This window comes from Aythya marila, assembly GCF_965140915.1.
Source record: "Aythya marila genome assembly, chromosome: 1".
In the NCBI taxonomy this organism is placed as follows: Eukaryota; Metazoa; Chordata; class Aves; order Anseriformes; family Anatidae; genus Aythya; species Aythya marila.
Genome location: NC_139042.1, coordinates 39366202 through 39381151, shown reverse-complemented (window position 1 = coordinate 39381151; position 14950 = coordinate 39366202). Strand labels below are relative to the sequence as shown.

Sequence of the window (14950 nt, the reverse complement as noted above, 5' to 3'; positions counted from 1 at the left end):
AGAAGCATAGGTAGGTGTACAGTGAAAGGTTCTGCTATATCATCTGTAAAAAATATCTCTCTCTAGGGCTAGTGAAGATAGTTTCTCCATTCACCTAAATGTAATTATGTTAATAAGATTTCCATAGTTTCTAGATTTAAATAAATAAATAAATAAATAAAATCTGTCATTAATGAACAGAATGTTATTGTGATGACTACAACTGGTTACCCTCAGTGAAGTCATCCTATATATATACATATAAAATAATAATAATTAAAAAATATATATTTCCTACATTTCTCAGTCAAGAATCAGGTGAGCAGTAATGTAAGCCAAGCAATAGCTCAAGTTCAGATTTGAAATGACTGGTATTCATTTAGGTGTGTATGAAATTTACTGAACTGCACAGTGGAAAAAAAGGCCTGGTAATTATTACTTCTCACTGGCATGATAATAGCATAGGTAGTGTGGATTTAATCTTTACAGTGACTGACATACTTTGTAATGCCTGAAAGTAAAAGACCTCCCCAATTACAGATATGAGATAAACTTATAATTTTTATATTATACCTTCATATACCTTCTTTTAGCACCACATATATTTCATCGGAGCTTTTAGTCCAAGAAAATCTGTAGGATTTTGTTATTGTTGTTATATAAATGTACTGCTTTTGATGACAAATAGTCACATAAATATATACTATACAGAAAATGAATGCTTAAATAGGACTCTGAATAAAGTTGAGTTACTGATTTCCAAAAATGCCATATCTTGGAAACATGTATTCTCTCCTCATCCCAGGGCTGAGGTTTGCAAGCATGGATACAAACTAATCAGGCAGAAGACCTTCAGTGTATCTGAGCTTTAGAAAGATAAGAGGGAAAGACAGAGATTTGAAAGGGAATCTAAGCACTGATCCCTGTAAATATGTCTGAAAACAACAACTTTCTGGCATATGTCAGGACAAACTTTGCCAAAATAATAAAAATAAATAAATAAAAAGAACACCAAAGAAAGCCCTATGACAATTACAAGCAATTTCTAATTTTTCTTTTTTATTTTTAAAAATTTGTTTTATTTTAAGATGTCTTCCCCTGGAGGGTGCATTTTCCTTGTTTTGCCGAGAGCTGGGAAGAGGGAGGCCCTGTTAGACTTTGCTCTGGACCGATAAAGCACTCTCCTACCTCTGCTAGGAGTAAAAGCAATCTAATCTAACTGTCTAGACAAGGCTTTGCTCTGGTCTGATCCCACTCTTTGGTGTTGCTTGTGACATCCAGAAATTTGACAAGGAAAGCAAATATTGATCAGTCTGAGGTGTGTTTTGCTGTGATAATTGTCTAAGCATGACTGAGTGATGCCCCTATAGATAGGTGCTTACTTATTTCCTGAGGCATGTCGTCCTTAGAGAGACAGAAACATTGATAAGGAAGAAGACAAAATGACTAACTTTGATGGAGTTTGTGTTGAAACATCTGCTGCTTGTCAACATGGGAGGCAGAAGTGATTTATTAGTAGTAACAAATGAAAACCAATGAAACTCACCATCTTATTCTTTCCCTATACTATTTTCTGACTGTGAATATCCAGTAAGTTCCTATGAAGAGAAAGTAGTACCCTATTACCTGTACATTTTTGCTTTACTTCCATTATAACTTACCACATTCCCAATTAAACATTATTTACTTGAAGACTTTGAGTAACTTCTGCATACTAAGAAACCTGGCCAATAATATCACTGAATGCAAGAGTGAATATCTATGGAGAAGACAAATTGTGGATTTAGGGTGGATTTCAGGTCTTTTAGATTTGTTTTCTCTTGTCCAGAATCCAAATATTTTTAGAGTAATGAACAGTATGTAAATGAATGTGAAGATATTTGGTGACATATAACCTATTCCCTTAAAGTATGCCAAACACAGACCTGTAATTTCCTCCCACTGCTTTAATGAGAGCAATTTCATTGGGATGAATCCTTTAATTTAGGCTCAACATTGCATGGGCACTCTGTTGAATTCTGGCTTCCACATCAAGAGGAACTCTGAGAGGAATTAGCCTACAGAAAGCCAAAATTACATCAAAGTACTTCCCTAGAACATGGTGGCACATACACAGTAAGAGTAACAGTGCCAATGGGAGGAAGAAACACACCTTCTTTGTTATGGGTCTCAAGCTCCAGAGAACAAAGATTCTTTCATAATAACAGCAATGCCACTGGGGCACAGAGAAGGGATGAGATTCAGGAATCTGCCCTCTTCCTTTCAGTGCATACATGGCAAACAGATAGGCATAATCTGTAGCTGTTGCAGTTTTTCCACCAGTGGAACGCAAAACAAAACACCCCCAAAAGGCAAAACTCCAACACTGTAGATTCCTTGTTTTAACTGGAATGTTAAGAAAAACAGAAGTGTTAGAAACAAAAAGAAGCTATCATAACAGCACAATGCATTTAACAGAAATTAGTCATCTGTCTGCCTTCCAATCTGTAATTTAAATGATGAAGCTATGTCTGTGTCAAACAAGTGTTCCACCTCCCTCCCCCCTACCCACCCCCCCACCCCCGAGGACACGAAGCTTCATTAAGCTTCACTACCTTAGTCACCTTTTCTAAATGGTGGGGCATGACTGATATCAGAGTAGGTCCCCAAAACAGAAGATGTTTAGGTGCAGATTCAGATGCAAAGATGTCAATCTCAGTAATACCAAATAGAGTATATATATTGATTTAATTTGGACATATTCTATTTGCAGATGATCTATATAAGCAAAGAGCAGGTAAGAAGTTGAAAATAGAAAAACGAAAAACAAACGAAAAACATGAAGTGCTTGAAGGAGGTTTTTTTTCATATTTTGGGTCTCATTCTCATCCTGTCAACATTGCGTTAGCATAACTCCATCAATTAGACTTACTTACTCTTTTGATGGAAATAAAAATACTTTAGCAAAGCTTTATTCAGTCATTGTTTTGTCTGAACACCTTTAGGCTCCCTTTTCTTTCCTGTCTTTTTCCTTCTCCCATTTCCAAATAACAAAACATTAATAAGACATCAGGTTATTTTCAGGTCTTGGAATACTTTCACCTTACACAAAGCACACTGGTTTGAATCTGCTTCTGTATTCTAATTCATCAGCTACTTCCATCATAAAAAATAATATGAGGGTAACAAAGAATAAAACATTTTTTCTTTTTGTGCCACATGCAATTACATCTTGTTTAAGTGGTCCAATAATTGCATTTTAAATGGCACTTGTTTATTATTCTCTTTTTGCCATTTTCAAAATGTTTTTTATTGTTTCACTAAATAGTTACCAAAGCTCTGTGAGAGGAAAAAAATATCATCACACTCCCAAGCAAGCAATTCAAGTCTGTATGTTAATCTGTACCTTTAAATAAGCAGCAATAATTAATGGGAGTTCGGCACCTTGCTGTATTGTACAGTGACAGGGATTAAACACTGGCACTGCAAAATGCCAGTTTTCAGCTTGTGCATTTGTAGACCCTTCAGAGCCATGAACTGACATTTGCAATCTTTTGCAATCTTTGTCAGTCAAAAAAAAAAAAAGGCAAATTCAGTTAAATTTAGTTCTGCCATTCAAATGGAATAAAGGTTGTCACCTGCCCCCTTTGTGATTTCATTAGCCAGGGACTAAGTTTATTTTCAAGAAAGAAGACCCATTAAAAGGGCCTGATTCTGCATGTATTTCCAAGATCTCAGAAGCTCAGTTGGCTTCAGTTATTCATCATTAACTGACTTTGCTACTGTGGTTTAAGAGTACATATATAATATATAGTCCTAAATTGTTTGCTTACGTGTTTTTGCACTCCTAGAGTTCTAACAAACATTCTGAATAAATAAATAAATAAATAAATAAATAATAGATAGAAATGAGCATATTAAATAAGTACCATGCATAATTCAATGAACTGGCCTTTTGAAATACTTTGATTACATACACTTTACATTACACAAAATATTTTTATTTGACTTCATATGAACTATTTCTGTAAATAAAGACTCCAGGTTCAATCCCTATGCCTAGAAAGAGAAGGAAACTCTTAAACTGGCTCCTAAAATCCAAAGCCTCAGATGTATAAAGTCTGGACAAAAGAATCATGCTTGTAAGGAGAAACATGCTTGCAATGATACGCAGAAAAATGGCTCCACAATCCTCTCTGTATGCTCTTATGAACTTTGTGGCATTCTCCTCTCTTGTCTTCAAAAATTCCTAAAGTTTTCAGGGTTAAGAGCACAGAAGAAGATAAGCATCACTTTTTGGCACAGGTGCTTCTTGTAAGAACTGGATTTCCTGAGGTTACCATGAGACCGGCTTGTGTCAGAAGCCTGAGTCAAGGAGAGAGAAATGCTAGTGCTAGTTTGAGCAGAGCAAAGCAAATGCCTTCCCTATGAAGGTGAAGTACTTCACAGATTAAATACTATCCATAACATGGGGAGACCTCACTTTTTACCTGCCACACTGAACTCTAAACCACTTGCATTTCAGCAGACAATTCAAGGAACCACATCAGGAACACCCTGAATAATCATGGCAGAACTGGCAATTTGGTTTTAAATAATTCCTACTCAGGACGGGACCAAAGCTGCACTTGCTAATGATTTAAGCAACATTTAAAACAAAACAAAACAACAATTTCCTGGGATAATAATAAGGATTGCTAAAGAGCTAGCACATAACCTGCTATTGGAACACACATAACAAATGTTTGTAGCTTATTTTTTCAGAACACTGGAATGAAGGGATATGCTATAGTTGCGCTGTAGGTCAGGTGCAGAGTGTTGTAGAGAGATGGCATGATGCAGAGAGCTCACTTATTAGAATATGAATCAGCTCTCCACAGAAAGTGTTAGAACTGCAGGAGAGGAAAAGCCATTTTGCTTTAATAACAGACTGTAAGAGGCAATCCCAGGTACAAAATGATCAAGTGACCAGAGCCAGTTCGATGAAGAATGATAGCATTTTATGCTCAACACTTCAAGATTAAAGTCTTTAGTTAGCTAAGCATAATGTGAATCAGTTTCATGTATAATGTATTGTGTAAGCCTGTAGTCAGTATGATACAATGTAAGCAATTCCATTTAGTGCAATTTGACTATAGCTAGTACAGAATAATTGGAGTCAGTTTCTAGCATGCTAGAATTTGAGTCAAATATGATATGGAAAATAATTTGATACATAATAATATGGAAGTGAAGATAACATGTAATGATGTGGATGAAGAGTTAATATGCTACAATACAAAAGTCATTCTAATAGGTTATGATGTGATTAGGAGACCAGTGTTCTTAAATGCAGACAAAAGTCTAATACATCATGGTAAAGAAAGGAGGCTATTAAGGAACAGTATAAATAACAGTACATAGCTGCATTTGACCAAACACCAAATGCCATAGTTTTCCCAAATGTAAGATCAACTGAATAAACGTTTACTGGAGGATAAAACATGGCTACTCAAGTGAACATTGGAAACATTTTATGGCAGTTCCTCGAATTTCAGAGACCGTGTACTGCTGTACTGAGTGATTCTGATTCCTGCTCAAGGACTCAGGCTTCTATTAATTTTCTTCCAAGATTATTAGAAGTAGTCATGACAGTTCTAGCCCCTTTGGTGCTCTGAGACACCAATTTACAATCTGTTGTGCAAACACTGTAGTCTGAAGCCCAGCCTTTCCCATTGCATGATTAAAGAACTACAGCATTTTAAAGCAAGCACATTAACATTAACATGGCAGAACTTCAAGTAAACATCTTTGGCTTTCCGATGTAGCTTCAGAAAACATCAAAAATACTCTATTATTGTGACCTGTGACCATTTGGGGTTTAAATCCAACCATGACTTGTTCACTGAAATTTTACTTTTTTTCTCTCCTTAACTTTTCATGAGGCTAACCCTGTATACATGAGAAGAGCTCATTTATGAGCATGTGGTAATCAGTTCTGACTACAAGTTAAAGTCATCCTTGAGCAAACAGAAAACTATTCAGCTTAGCAATAAAGTTAAATAATTATTACCAGGCTATGTGATGTGACTACAATGTGACATTGAAATGGCTATGGTGTGATTAGAATAAGAATGTTGTATGTCTGTGATGTTACTAGAATGAGGCTATAAAACGTCTGTGATGCCATACTGCTGTGATATGACTAGTGTCAGAAAAAATGTGTGCATTATTAACGCATACATAAACATGCCATATTTCAGAAGCAGACTGCATTACACAGAATGCTCGTAGTTCTAATTATCTTCTTTATTAATGGCTGTTCTGCTTTGTATTTTGGAAGACGAAAGGATTGCATACTTAATTCATTCACAGAATTCTTCTTCTAAGCAGTTTGGCAGTAAGGTTGCTCCTTTGTGTCACTTGCTTGACTTTCAATGCTGGGGCTCTAGCCATCCTTCCTGTATTACATAATGAACATTTTTCTTAAACTATTATTAGATTCAGTTCCGTTCGCTACCATTACTTGATGTCATCAAAACCAGAATCAATTTTTTCTCTAGGGCTGTAATAGGAGTCTTTCAGACACAAATACAAAGCACTGCAAAACTAAGAATGTTTATTCTTTACACATCGTGTGATTACAGGATTGCAATGTTCACATACACAGCGTGTTAACAGTCTGTATCTGTATCATTTCCAAGGGGATGTGCCACAGTAGTATCAGCATGTACCACACAATGCCAAGCCATTCAAATTACTGACCTCTAACAGATACAAGGAACTTCCACTATTACTTAACACTGTGTCATATGTGTTCCATATGTATATATGGGAATCTGAAGGTAGGAGGCTGCATTTGAAAATGTAAAATCTTCAAGGTAGAAACTCAGATCTCTAGCTGGCCTGTGCTATCTATTGAAAATGTGTACATTTTCTAGTTGCAATATCGCATATACAAGAAGTCAAATACCAATGTTATCTTTGTTTTTTTGTATGCACATCTATTTGAAAGGCTTAACCAGAAACAGCAGCAAGCATGGCCATGTATCTGGGCATACTAAATTGGAGAGGTACTGTGCGATACTGCTTGCAAGTTCAAGCTGAGAAAAGCTAGCAATAAAAGCAGTCAAATGAAGGTTCATTCATGCTTTAGAAAACGTTGAAAAATGCACTATATATAATGCACTATATATAATGCAGTATAATCATCTTCTTGTCACACTTTTGAGGTCACTCATATCATAATACATCGGCGTTTTATTACATTGTCTTCCAGGCATGTGATGCTTCTTTGTGGCTAGCTGGATAATTTACCTGTGTCATTTACAGGGAAGGAGAAATGCTCACTTTTATTATTTATCAAACCACAGTGAAGTGTTTTCCAGTTCAGTGTTTAAGCAGCCCAAAAAAAAAAAAAAAAAACAACCAAAAAAAAACAGCAAAACATCTCTCCCTTCAGCGAGTATCTTGGCTGACCCTTCGGGAAGGGGAAGGAGAAAGGTGTGCAGGCGTAAATGGGAGCCGAGACAGGGCTGGAGTCTGAGCAGCAGCGTGAATTATAGATGAAAAGGCATGTATTAAATATAAAGCCGAAGCACGCTGAGGAGGGCCGGGGCAGGGTGCTTGCTGCGGGCTGCAGGCCGCGGAGGATGCGCGGGGCCAGCAGCGACCCGCGCCGCGCCGCAAGCGCTCCCCCCGGGCACAGCGGACCGGGCGCAACCCCCCCTAAACAAAAATAATAATAATAAAAAAAATCATTATTTTTTCCACCCTCTCCCCACGATGGAGCCTCGCTGATGGGGCACCCCACGCCCGCCTCGGCGCCCCCGACCCCCCGATGCGCTCCCGCCCCCTTCCCCCCCGAGCGGGGGGGGCGCTCCTCTTTTCTTCGCCCCGCTCCTTCCTCGCCCCGCTTCACCCCGCTTTTTCGCTTCGCCCCGCGGCTCAGCTCGGCTGGGCTCGGCCCTCCCGAGCCCTCCGCGGGGTGCGGAGGCGCTGTGCTGCCCTGCTGCCCCCGCCGGCCACCCCCGCGGAGCGACGCGGCCGGCGGCCAATGCCAGGGCCGCGCTCCGGCAGCCGCCTCCCCCGCCGCTGTGGGCCAATGCAGTGCGGCGGGAGGGGGGGCTTAGCGCCGCTCACACCCTCCCTCTGGGCTTATTGAGAGTTATATCAAGAATTTCAGTTCAGAGAGAGAGAGAGAGAGAGAGAGAGAGAAGAACGAGAGAGAGGAAAGGAGAGAGTGTGCGTGAAAGGGAGAGACAGGGAGGGAGGAGGGAAAAGCGCTGTCGCTTCCTCCCATCGCTGAAGCAATAATCTGCTAGGATTTTTTTTTTTTTTTTTTTTTTTGTGGGTAACTATCACCCCAGAGATAAAGAGGGGGGAGAGAAGCACCGCCAGACCAACTCTGTCATTTCCAGTAAGAAGTTGCAGACTTAACGTAGCTGGCTCTGCTCTGGTGAGAGAGGGATGGAAATTGTGTGCAGTGCAGAGCGGAAAATACCCCCGATCTGAAGAAGTGAGTGCACCGGATTTCTGCTTGCTGTTTGTTTGTGCTGTTGCGTGTATGTTAAACACCCGAAGGATCGCCGCTTAATAGAAATGAAACGTGGAGAGGATGACTAACGACAGAACTGTGAATTTGTTCCCTGGAGTTGCTAATTTGCCACCCCGAAGCAACACATATCTCAAGGAGGAAGCGTTTGGCTGCTGCTGATTTCTCCAAAACTGGTGGTTTACCAGATGCATTGTGCTGTATCTGCTGGAACAGATCATTGCTTAGCTGCAGCAGATCGTCAAAGGTAGACAACCAACGTAAGTGCAAAGTTACCCATACACTGTGATGCATTTCATTAAAAGAAATAATAAAAGCCAACATGCAGTGTATTTACCTAGGGAAAGAATCAGTATTTTGAATTCAGTTGGTGTTGGTGGCGAAGGCTCACCTACTCACAGTATCTGCATCCCTACCTGCATCACTCTGCTGGAAGTAATCACGGGCATCAGCTACCGTGCTGCTTAATGCAGATAAGATTAGTGCTTCGGGGCTGCCCACTTCCACCAAACTGTAGGTGCTGGGAGCCTTGCACCCTGATAATTTGCGTTTAGCAGAGCATGCAAACATAAGTCTTTCTGTCGCTTTTTTTTTTTTTTTTTTTTTTTTTTTTTTTTTTAACCTGCATTATTAGTCTGCAGTATTTGTGTGTGGCAGCTGCTAATAACATCCTGAAGGGAGATCACTGTCAATGGGGAAAGGCTGTACCTTTCTTTCTCCTCTCATACTCAGAAGAGATGTTCTCCCCCTCCATCTGTAAACATACTGGCTGCTCCTAAGTTGCATTTGGAATTTCCAGCCCCATGTTTTAGACAGTGTTTTGAAACAAACAAATAAAGTTTAAGGTTATTAAGCAGAAGGAGAAGTATCCAACATCTGGAGGGGAAACGTCGAGCTGAGAGTGTAAGAAACTGTAAGTCCTGATATTGTCTTGTCAGTCAATAGGGATGTGAAGTAGCCAGTGACGACTGCTGCAGCAGCAGCATGTCCGGGTGGTTATTTCCCAGTGCGATAGCAATAGTGGGGGGATGCAAGGCACAAGAAGCAAAGAGAAATCTGGTTAGCAAGAGCTAAAAAAAATGCGTATGGAAGCAAACAACAAATGACATTCGGCAGCTGCCATAGCAGTTACAATCCAGCAGAAGTACAGGATGATTTTTACTTGCACGAAATGACTGGGTGGAGGAGGGTAGAGGGAGAATGCACGTTACGGATTACACGGTGTACCAAGAAATTATTCAGAAAGTACGTGTCGAAACTGTAGCTACCCTTAATCCTGCAAGTAGTTATTTCTGTTCTTGCTCTGTGCAAATGCAGCCAATGGGATATTGGTGCATTTGTCTGGAGGGATTGCTTTAAAAGGGAGCAATAGGAAAATGTAGTATTGCGAGTGTGTCTTTGCAAAAACAGGTAGTAGCTGGAAATTGTGGATTTTTCATGCCTTAAAAGCCAATAATGCTGTTCTGTATGGTTGTGTTGACAGTGCTGTCTCCAAGTAAGAAATGAGATGTAATGCATCCTGCAGTCCATGCATGCCTCCTCTTGCAAATCGCGCATCATTTCTCTGTGGAAACCTTTAAGTCCTAAGATCCAGGCAAAGAGAATAAAAACATTATCATGGACCTGAGGGATTTTTACCTGTTGGCTGCTTTGACTGCCTGTTTAAGGCTGGATTCTGCTGTAGCTCAAGAACTTATTTACACTATTAGAGAGGAGCTGCCTGAAAACGTTCCCATAGGAAACATACCAAAGGACCTGAACATTTCTCATATCAATGCTGCCACAGGGACCAGTGCCAGCCTTGTCTACAGACTCGTGTCTAAAGCAGGGGATGCCCCTCTGGTCAAAGTGTCCAGTACCACCGGGGAAATCTTTACAACATCTAACAGAATAGACAGAGAAAAACTTTGTGCTGGCGCTTCCTATGCAGAAGAAAATGAGTGCTTCTTTGAACTTGAAGTGGTGATTCTCCCCAATGATTTTTTCAGGTTGATCAAAATAAAAATAATTGTAAAGGATACTAATGACAATGCACCTATGTTTCCATCCCCTGTCATCAATATCTCCATACCAGAAAACACTCTGATCAACAGTCGCTTTCCAATCCCATCAGCAACAGATCCTGATACAGGTTTCAACGGTGTACAGCACTACGAGTTGTTGAATGGACAGAGTGTCTTTGGACTGGATATTGTAGAAACTCCAGAAGGAGAGAAATGGCCTCAACTGATTGTGCAGCAGAACTTGGATAGAGAGCAAAAGGACACCTATGTGATGAAAATCAAAGTGGAGGATGGAGGTACCCCACAGAAATCCAGCACAGCTATCCTGCAAGTCACAGTAAGTGATGTCAATGATAACAGGCCAGTTTTTAAAGAGAGTCAAGTAGAGGTCCATATACCAGAAAATGCCCCCGTAGGCACCTCCGTAATTCAGCTTCATGCTACAGATGCAGATATAGGAAGCAATGCAGAAATCAGATATATTTTTGGTGCCCAAGTTGCCCCTGCCACCAAAAGATTTTTTGCTTTAAACAATACCACAGGGCTGATCACAGTTCAGAGGTCCTTAGATCGGGAAGAGACTGCTATTCACAAAGTGACCGTGCTGGCTAGCGATGGTAGCTCTACACCAGCTCGGGCAACCGTTACCATCAATGTCACTGATGTAAATGATAACCCTCCTAACATAGACCTCAGGTACATTATAAGTCCCATCAATGGCACAGTGTACTTATCTGAGAAAGATCCTGTCAATACAAAGATTGCCCTAATTACAGTTTCAGATAAGGACACTGATGTGAATGGCAAAGTGATCTGTTTCATTGAGAGAGAGGTCCCCTTCCACTTGAAGGCAGTTTATGACAACCAGTATTTGTTAGAGACCTCTTCCTTGTTGGACTATGAGGGCACCAAAGAATTCAGCTTTAAAATTGTTGCTTCTGATTCTGGCAAGCCCAGTTTGAACCAGACTGCCCTGGTAAGAGTTAAACTGGAGGATGAAAATGACAACCCTCCGATTTTCAGCCAGCCTGTAATTGAGCTGTCAGTTTCTGAAAACAACCGTCGTGGTCTATACTTAACAACTATTAGTGCCACAGATGAAGACAGTGGGAAAAATGCAGACATTGTTTATCAGCTTGGCCCTAATGCCTCCTTTTTTGATCTGGATCGAAAGACGGGAGTTTTAACAGCCTCCAGAGTTTTTGACAGAGAAGAACAGGAACGATTCATTTTCACTGTTACAGCCCGAGACAATGGCACCCCTCCTTTGCAGAGTCAAGCAGCTGTAATTGTTACTGTATTGGATGAAAATGACAACAGTCCCAAATTTACTCATAATCACTTTCAGTTTTTTGTATCAGAGAACCTACCAAAGTATAGCACTGTGGGAGTGATCACGGTGACTGATGCAGATGCTGGGGAAAATAAAGTGGTGACCCTTTCCATCCTGAATGACAATGAAAACTTTGTGCTGGATCCATTCTCTGGAGTTATAAAATCCAATGTTTCTTTTGATCGAGAACAGCAGAGCTCCTACACCTTTGATGTGAAGGCAGTTGATGGAGGACAACCTCCTCGCTCTTCTACAGCAAAAGTAACCATAAATGTAATGGATGTTAATGATAACAGTCCTGTTGTCATTTACCCGCCTTCTAATACTTCTTTCAAGTTAGTGCCACTCTCAGCAATTCCAGGATCAGTGGTAGCAGAAGTGTTTGCTGTAGATATTGACACCGGAATGAATGCCGAACTGAAGTACACAATAGTAAGTGGAAATAACAAGGGTTTGTTTCGGATCGATCCAGTGACAGGTAATATCACTCTGGAAGAAAAACCAACTCCTAGTGATGTGGGGCTGCATCGCTTAGTTGTCAACATAAGTGATTTGGGTTATCCCAAATCCTTGCATACTCTTGTGCTTGTATTTTTGTATGTGAATGATACTGCTGGAAATGCCTCTTATATTTATGACTTAATACGCAGGACTATGGAAACACCTTTGGACCGGAACATAGGGGACAGTAGCCAACCCTACCAAAATGAGGACTATCTCACGATCATGATTGCTATTGTGGCAGGTGCAATGGTTGTTATAGTGGTGATTTTTGTCACGGTTCTCGTTCGCTGCCGGCATGCATCCAGATTCAAAGCCGCACAGAGGAGCAAGCAAGGTGCTGAATGGATGTCTCCCAATCAGGAGAACAAGCAAAACAAGAAAAAGAAAAGAAAGAAAAGGAAATCTCCAAAGAGTTCTCTTTTGAACTTCGTGACCATTGAGGAGTCCAAACCTGATGATGCAGTTCATGAACCTATCAACGGGACAATCAGCCTTCCAGCAGAGCTGGAGGAGCAAAGTATAGGAAGATTTGACTGGGGCACTGCACCACCAACAACCTTTAAGCCTAACAGTCCTGATCTTGCCAAGCATTACAAATCTGCCTCTCCACAGTCTGCTTTTCATCTCAAACCTGACACTCCAGTTTCAGTGAAAAAGCACCACGTGATTCAGGAACTCCCGTTGGACAACACCTTTGTTGGTGGTTGTGACACCCTTTCCAAACGCTCTTCCACTAGTTCAGATCACTTCAGTGCCTCAGAGTGCAGTTCCCAAGGAGGCTTCAAGACAAAGGGCCCTTTACACACCAGACAGGTAAACGAGCACTTTTACTGGTCTATAAGTACTGCATACAAGTGCCCGATCAACCAGTATTAAAAGTGCAAGTATATTTATTTTTGGTTTTGTTTCAGTCTAATTTAGCTTAATTATATTATGGGGGGAAAAAAAAAGGAAAAAAGAAACAAAACAAAACAAACAAACAAAAAACCTCAACCCCTTTAATTTTACTTGGGGTTTAACCACGCATTTGCTAAATACCTCCAAAACTTTGGGTTTTGAAGAATACTGATTGTTAAAGAACTGCATGTGTCCCTGCATATGCACATACATATGCATAAAAAAAGATGAAAAAAAAAAAAGACGTTTTTTTTCTCCCCATTATTTGACTGTCCAAATGTAAAAGTTAATGAAGAAAAAAATCCTCTTTCCCTATATGCTAAATTTCAGACAGAAAGATGTGATTGTTTCAAGATTGAAGGGATATGTACATTTAATTTCAAATTTTGATCTGAGTTGTCTTGAGTTTCTTTTACAGTTCAAGCTTATCTGGAACTTTGTTAAGTTAGTGTTACTAAAAGGGTTAATTTTTTTTCCGTAACAAAGACAGCTGAATTTCTAAGCTACTTCGTCTGTGAAGCATGTGGTTTGTTGGTAGGATATATTTAAGCCATACAGAAGTCTTCCTCTGTTTTGAGTTCAAATTATTGTGTTGTAATAGATTAAAGTTGGTATCGTATAGACAGTTCGTTGCATATTTTAAAAAATGGCCAAAGCATACTTTCAAAAAGGAATGTGTTCTCTGAATACATTTGAATTATACAGAAAAAAAAAGTCAGCCCACTGTAAATATTTTCTCATCTTAGTAATGCATAAGTGATCTGTCATAACTCATTTTAAACTGTGAAATACGCCATATGAAGCAGGATTAGGAGGCTGAGAAACTCATATTTCAACCAAATCCAGCATTAGTTTTTTTTTAGGTCTAATAATTCCTTGCTAATAAAGATTTAAATGCAACGCTGTCTAATTTATTTTATTGGTGCTCATCTTTTGCCACTAAATTAGAATGTCAATGTAGCCTGTAGATGGCACTAAGGTACTATGTCGTTTAGGCTGGCCTGATGCCAGTCCTGCAGTAGGTAGGAAAAGGGGGGAGGGAAGGATCAAGCTGGTACTACAGCCAAAGAACCTTTTATTTAATGATAGTTGCACTGGAGTGGTCAGTAGTTAAGTTCGTGTGTTTGCAAAGCAGCTTTCCTAGTGCTTAGCTTTCACTGCACCAACTTTTTAGGTGTTAGAAATGACGTTCATACACCTGCTGGCATTGTACCCTACAAGTTATGGTGATTTCTTTGTGTTTATTAGGGATGTGGATCTTACAGAATCAAGCGAGACACATTTAGGCTTGTCATTGCAAAAAGATTTTGACAGTAGCCAAGTTTAGGCTAAAGTCATTCCCTTGCTGTTGCATTAGCCTTATCTAAGATGAATGTGATGTACCCAGAACTGTGTCTTGACTTTGGGTGTCTGTAAGGTGTCACACTAACAAGATACTAAGAATAAAACAAGCACTTCTGAGGCAGTTCTGCTAAACTCACTACTCTTAGACAACTCATACTTATAGTGAGACACTGAAAACATCTTAGAAGATTGGTGCAAAAACTTAACCTTTCTAAAGGGCTTTAAATTGCGGTGAACTCACATAGTGTGCAGGCTGCTTTGCTATACAGCACCATAAACAAACTGACAGCATAAATTTAAAAAAATGTTTTTAAAAATAAAATAAAGGAAAAAAAAAGCATAGAAGAGCTCTGCATAATCAGTGGTTACTTGGCTGAA

At 39.9% G+C, this 14950-nt stretch overlaps 1 protein-coding gene across 1 annotated transcript in view; it reads left to right on the top strand.

Moving 5' to 3' along the window:
• Window positions 1-8703: 8703 nt before the first annotated feature.
• The window catches only part of PCDH9 (protocadherin 9), a gene marked incomplete at its 3' end in the record, with an annotated part of 749604 nt that continues 743357 nt past the window's right edge, over window positions 8704-14950 (top strand). Inside the window, exons 1-2 of the mRNA XM_082754644.1 lie at window positions 8704-8751; window positions 9975-13144. Coding sequence (XP_082610770.1) covers window positions 10109-13144 — 3036 coding nt within the window. The 5' untranslated portion in view covers window positions 8704-8751; window positions 9975-10108. The remainder of the gene's footprint in view (window positions 8752-9974; window positions 13145-14950) is intronic.